Here is a 6,377-nt window from a genome sequence, read left to right as displayed (position 1 = left end):
GCGGCCGGGGGCTCTCTCGGGGAGCTCGCTACACACGCCGCCCGCGCCCCGCAGCCCCCCGCGCCTTCCACAAAGCAATTGTTGCTTTTGGGGGGGCGTCGTTACGTTTAACATCATCTCGAGCGCGGTTTCGGTTTGAGAGACGTGTGAGAGAGCTAGGGAGATGTGTCAGAGCTTGTTACTCGAGCGAAATTAGGTAATTTTTAGCCGGCTGACGTGCTAATCTTTAAACCTTTATGTTTTCAAATCCTGCGTGTGTCTGGTCCCTTCATACAAAAGTGTATTTTGCTTGTTTCTTCTCGTCTTCTCCAGTCTGAAGCCTTATGTAGGTCAGGCTTGGCTTAAGCAGATTTCCTGAACCTGCGTCAGCTTAAGCTGAAGGAATTTTAATAAACCCTCCCTTGTAGGCGTGGGCCTAAATGAGACTAGCCTAGTTAAGCCTGATCTTTTTCTGTTTGTGAAAAAGAGCTGAGCAGAGCTAGGGACTGCATGGTGGCTTCAGAAACGGCTTCCTTAATTCAGAGATAACAATGGTTGGGAAGGCCAGATCTTCTAATTTTACCTTATCTGAAAAGCTCGATTTGCTAAAACTCGTGAAGCCGTACGTTAAAATTCTTGAGGAACATACCAATAAGCATTCGGTAATAGTGGAAAAAAACAAATGCTGGGATATCATAGCTGATAACTACAATGCCATCGGAGTAGATCGCCCTCCTCGTACCGCACAGGGCCTGCGCACGCTGTACAAGAGGCTCAAAGAATATGCCAAACAGGAGCTATTGCAGCAAAAGGAGACTCACTCAGACTGTAAAAGCAGCATTTCCGAGCCAACCAAGAAAGTTGTGGAGATGATTCCACAGATTTCCAGTGTGTGTTTAAGAGACAGGAGCGGTGTTCAAAGGTGAGACAATTCTTTTTATTTTGTTACCGGATGGAAATGGTGGCGCCTCCTATCTAACCCCGTGTCGCTTTGCTTGCGGTCAGGCTCCTGCAGGAAACGCGTCCCAGGGAAAATCCCCCAATGGGGAAGAAGGACAAAATAATATTGCTTTTGTTTTATGGGAAGCTCTGTGGTGACTTAGCACTGCATTCATTTTTTCAACTCTCTTTCAAAGCCTGTTTCAGAGTCTTTGTCATACTCTGCAAAGTGAGGGTTAAGAGAGAATCAGAGAGAAATAGTAGCTCCAACCTCTACCCCTCCCCTACCTTTTAATAGGCAGATTATTCGAACACTGGCAAAGTGATGGCTATTCTCATCCATTTAAGGTAATGCTGCAGTCATTTTGCAACGTATGGAACTATTACCAGTTTATATAGGATTTTTAATAAAGTTAGTTCACAGAGCTAAGAAATCTGACTCATAAGCCTTTTTTTTTCCCCCCTCTCATTTTCTCTGACGTTTGCATGTTACGTTTTAACTGATCCCCATCCTTTGAAAAGAAAATTCGACTCCCCACACCACAGTGCCTTTGTGAGTGCAAATATTTTTTTAAATTATACTTCCCTTGCAGTGCCGGTGGTTCCCTGAAACTGGAGCAAAGCTAATTGCAGTCTACACTCCTAGCAGTTCTGTTCGTATGATAGGTGCTTTAAATACAGAGAGAAACTGAGGGGTCCAGCAGAAGTTTTCTATTTTTTGTAGGGTGGATGTTTTTTCATGCTGCTCAGTAAAGTGAGACACGCTGTCTAGATTTGAGCCAGACATAATACAGGCAGGCAGCATGCAAGCTTTCTCCCACAGCTGCCTAATGCCCCTCATATCTGACTTGCAACACTCTGCCGATTCTGTATTGGTCCTTGAGGGATCAAAAAATGCCTGGGTCAGGTTTTGGTTGCTCCAGATACAAAAAACTAAGCCACGGAGGAGGGGAAAAAAAAAGTCCAATAACTCCCCAGCAACCCTGAGAAAGGTCTGCTTTTTCTTTTTTCTCTGAGCAGATTAATGTGAAGCAAACTTTCTGTATTTTAATCAGATACAGTGATAGTTGGGGCAGCAGCGTAGCACCGTAAGAAAAGCTGCCATGCGCACACACGCTGAATTAGATTCATGGTGCCATTGGTTGAACTGAATGGTAACAATTGTCTAAATCCCAATATGCCAGATGCTCTAAAAATATGCTGTTGTGGGTCTTTTGCGTAAAGAACTCTGAAGCAACTGGGCTGTGCTGCTGCTCCTGGTGAATGCCCCTGGAGGAACCATTCCAAAGAATTCTCTGGAACAAAACGAGGCTTTTAATTACACTAATAAAGGTTGCAGTGTCTTGACTACCAACTTTTGTAACAAGGAAAAAAAAAAATGGTGTGAGAACTTTAGTTTGTGGATCGGCTTATAAAAAGCACTGATGCTTTTTGTGAGTGATTAAGAGCTAATGATGTCCAGTTTGTCTTCTATAATTTAAGCATTTTTTGCAGTTCCTTATGAGTCGGGTAACATTGACTTGATTATTGCTTACCCAAAATGATTGTTCCTGGGAACAGCCAATAGACGGTGCACTGAAGGAAAAATTATAGAATTTAAAATATTTTTTTTCCCCCTGCCCAAATACATCATAATTTGATCTAATTTTAACTCTGAGTTGCATTTTTACCCAATTTTCAAAACCCTGTATTGGGTTTTAACTCACCAGGATATGGCTGAGGTTTTGTAGGAGGGAAATACAACTTATAATGAATCCAAACTCTTAATCACACCTTTAAGCAATTTCTAGCTCGCTGTGATTAAACAAAACCTGGTGAATCATGGGTGCCTGCAGGGTTATAAACACCATCCCCCAGTTGTGGTAACTGTTGTTTGTCTTTCTTTCAGTCAAGTTGTCAGAAACAACATTAGTAACCACCGTAGAGGCGGCTCTTTTATTTCTCAAGTCCTTCATTCTCTCTTCCTTGTCTAATTGTTTTCCTTTTAAGAGGCCGACTCTAAGAAAAAAGCCTCATCAGAGTTACCTGCAGATTTGGTAATTTCTAGTTCTGTGTGGATTATGCTCTAAGAGATGCATTTTTCACTGTTTGGAGGCTCTAGTCTATGTCAGACAAAATCTTACCTTTCTTCTCTTTAACCTCTCTTACTTTCTTTTTCTGCTCTCTCTCTCTGTTTCCTTTTGTCAGAGTGACCTGCTTCTCCTGCTGGTTGTTTCCACTTTTCTCAGGCTAGAAGCTGGCCAGGAGCCAGCAAATAAGAAGGAGGGAAGCTGTATTAGAAGCTGCGGTTGTGAAGAGGGGGAAACCCAGAATTACAGTCAGCACTGGGGAAAACAAGTGAAAATTTGTGTGCAGGATAATACTTCCCATGCTCAGTGAGAGGAGTAGAAGGAATGTGAGAAAGAGGCATATAGGAGAAGGTGAAGCTTTGTGGCATGGGGAGGAGGGAGTAATGTCAGATAATTGATACTCTACAGGCAGCTCAGGTAACAAGTCAATAGAATTAAGATTATCCTGGTGTTTTCTTCAGGGAATAAATGAAAGGCCTATTTTAAGCACCTGCTTCAAGTGCACCTTTTGTTTTTGGTTACCTCTTCAGTTAAAAAGGTTGGATAGTTGACAGGATTAATTTTTGGAAAATATATTCCTCTGACCCTGATGCACAATTTTACAATTGAGTATTGGGAAGCTTTTGTGTTTTCAGTCTAGAAAATGCACTTCTGTGTTAATGGGAGATGGTTAATAGGCTAGATCAGGGTCTTTTGGAAATTGCAACCACAACTGCTTATTTCTTTTAAACAAAGTTTTGAAGACCGTGGGAGATGCTGAACAGATGATCATGATCATTTTGATTAAGGAGTTTGTGGATTTACATGCGATGTAGGATGTACAAATTAAATTTTTCCTTTGCTTCTGGGAATTTGAACCCACATCCATTGCTAACCAGGAGAGCATTTTAATAATGAGATAGTGTTTCTCAAATTGTCAGTTGTGGTGCTCCCGAGGAGTTTAAGAAGTGTAAACAAACACCTCCCACTTCCCAGATGAATAGACAGCAACTCAGGTCCTCCAGGGTTGGGGAGCACCCATGAATGTTGTATTAAACGTGTATCCTCTTGCTGCCTTTAGGTGCTAGCAGCAGCTCAGTTCTTCAGGGGTTGTGGAATATCTCCTATCTGCAGCCAGCAGTTGCAGGCTCTGTTTCAGATAGTCATGGCCATGGTGATGCACTATCTTGGGGATCAGTACCAAGTATATATATAAAGTTAATATATTCCTGTCCCCATATTATACTGTACTGCCTTCCCAGTGTTCTTTGTAGTTATGTACTGTAAAATAGATCTAGAAGGCGATCAGGGTTAAAAAAGCATTATTTGGATAAAGGAATGATAGGCAGATGTGCAGGGTTTCAAGCAGAAATGGAGGTAGAGAAGTGGCAGGAGCAGCTTGGGCCATTATTGGCATTAAAGGCAATGCAATGTCAAATCACAGTTTGAGGTGCTGCTGACTCAGGGCTTTGCACAAAGACAGATGAGTCAAGTGGGCGTTGTACTTTCAAAAAGAAATGCACAGAACCATAGGCTGTTCCTAGTGGAAACATTTCTGTCTTCATTTGAGGCTTCAGATAAATACTGAGATCACCGATTCAAAGAGAAGGAGAAAAGATTAACGTGATTCCCTAATCTGCTGTCAGGGTCAGCAGTTTCTTCTTTTGCAGTTTTTTCTGGTTTCTTCTCCCACAGCTCTTTGTGTCATTTTATTCAGTGATTGCTTTACACACAAAAAAACCCACCAAAAACGAAAACAAAACCTTGGGTGCATGAATCAGAAACAAGGAACACATTAGAACAGGAGGAGGTGAATAAATGTGTTTGGGAGAATGAAAAGATTCTGCCATGGTCCATTCAATTTAAATTAATGTCCTTTTAAAATCACGTTACATAAATTCTTTCCTCTGACACTCACGTGACTTGCTGCTGCTTTGTTTTTATTCTCGTTTACCACTGATAGCCCGTCTTGCTTCTCCAGTGGCAGCAGAAGGGCCTACCAGGATAGTTCTCTGTTGGCTATCCTGCCTTTCTAGAGATAGGATCTGAGTGAGACAGGGCTGTGAACACCTGGTGGAAAGAAAGAGGGGTGCAGCTGCTGCTCATGCAGTGCAGCGGAGCCCCAGGCATAGATGGCGGAGTAGTATTTCAAACAAAGCTTTGGTTACTTACAGCTACACCTTTTAAAAATAGTTTTTAATGGATTATTTAAATATGATTTTGTGTGTTCTAGTGCTAGTATCGATAAAGAAACAATTGCTGGTACCAGTTCACCACAGGCAATGTTGGATCACCATCCTGCCACAGTCATGATGGAGTTGCAGTCAGAAGAGGATGTCAAACCTCCTCCTTCTTTGATTATAGACTCACAGCAAAATGAGAACTTAGAACAAGAGGAAGAACACCAGCTGGCACATATTATGGAAAGGTCTCCTTCAACATCAGTATCTTCAGTTGATATGAGAGTGATGATGTCTCCCTCTCCTCTACCAAGAAGAGATGAGTTTTTCAGGCTTGAGGTTGGGGAACGCTTTAGACCGATGTGTGGTTATGACCCACAGATGTTACAAATGCTGAAAGAAGAGCATCAAATAATATTAGAAAATCAAAGAAAAATTGGTCTTTATGTCCAAGAAAAAAGGGATGGTTTGAAAAGAAAGCAGCAACTAGAAGAAGAACTGTTAAGAACAAAAATCAAGGTAGAGAAGCTGAAGGCAATACGACTACGCCGTGATCTGCCAGAATACAGCAGTATCTAAATATTTGATTACTTCCGTCATATTCGTTGAAATACATAATAATAAGTGGTTTTACCCTAGCAAACTTTTTCCTTCTGTTAATATAGGTGGATCAAAATCTGGGCTTGAGAGATGAAAGCACGTTTTCCGTGTTGTTGTTTATGTACCTTAGAAAAACACCTTGCATGGGTTTGAATGCTCCGGCTCTTCTGGTCTGAAGTATAGTCAAATCCTGTATATTTAAGTTTTTCTGTTGATAAAATCCAGACTTTAAAAAAAAAAAAATACCACTTACCTCTGTTAGAGTTGTGATGAGTTAATCAAAATTTACTTCAACTTAAAAGATTTTGATCATATGCATTATTTTTTCAAATAATCATCTATCCCTTGATACCTTAATGAAGTTAAGGTTAAGGAATACGTACAAAAAGGAGGAGTAAGACACTATGTTTAAATGTCTTATTCAAGTTAGTAAATCTTATGACAGTGGTGAGATTTTGCTGATGTATCAGCTTGGAAAATGAAATGACTGGATTGTTATATTTTTTTAATGTTCAGTAGACAGTTGACATCTTTTTCAAAATTAATACTTTCTGTTGTTTCCATTGGAGGAGTGTTTCCATAGGATGTTATAAAAAACAGAGACAATGAATGCAACACTTGGTTTTTAAAA

The 6,377-nt window shown here is 40.8% G+C and overlaps 1 protein-coding gene across 1 annotated transcript; it reads left to right on the top strand.

Moving 5' to 3' along the window:
• Nucleotides 1-460: 460 nt before the first annotated feature.
• FSBP (fibrinogen silencer binding protein) lies at nucleotides 461-5,919 on the top strand. Its single transcript, XM_008948745.1, has 2 exons — nucleotides 461-901; nucleotides 5,200-5,919. Exons 1-2 carry the CDS (start codon nucleotides 531-533, stop codon nucleotides 5,723-5,725), a joined length of 897 nt encoding a protein of 298 aa, XP_008946993.1. The 5' UTR covers nucleotides 461-530; the 3' UTR covers nucleotides 5,726-5,919.
• The last annotated feature ends 458 nt before the right edge of the window (nucleotides 5,920-6,377 follow it).

This window comes from Merops nubicus, unplaced genomic scaffold (genome assembly GCF_000691845.1).
Source record: "Merops nubicus isolate BGI_N331 unplaced genomic scaffold, ASM69184v1 scaffold29971, whole genome shotgun sequence".
NCBI classification, from domain to species: Eukaryota; Metazoa; Chordata; class Aves; order Coraciiformes; family Meropidae; genus Merops; species Merops nubicus.
Note: the sequence above shows the minus strand (reverse complement) of the source record. Positions and strands in the feature narration are given on the sequence as shown.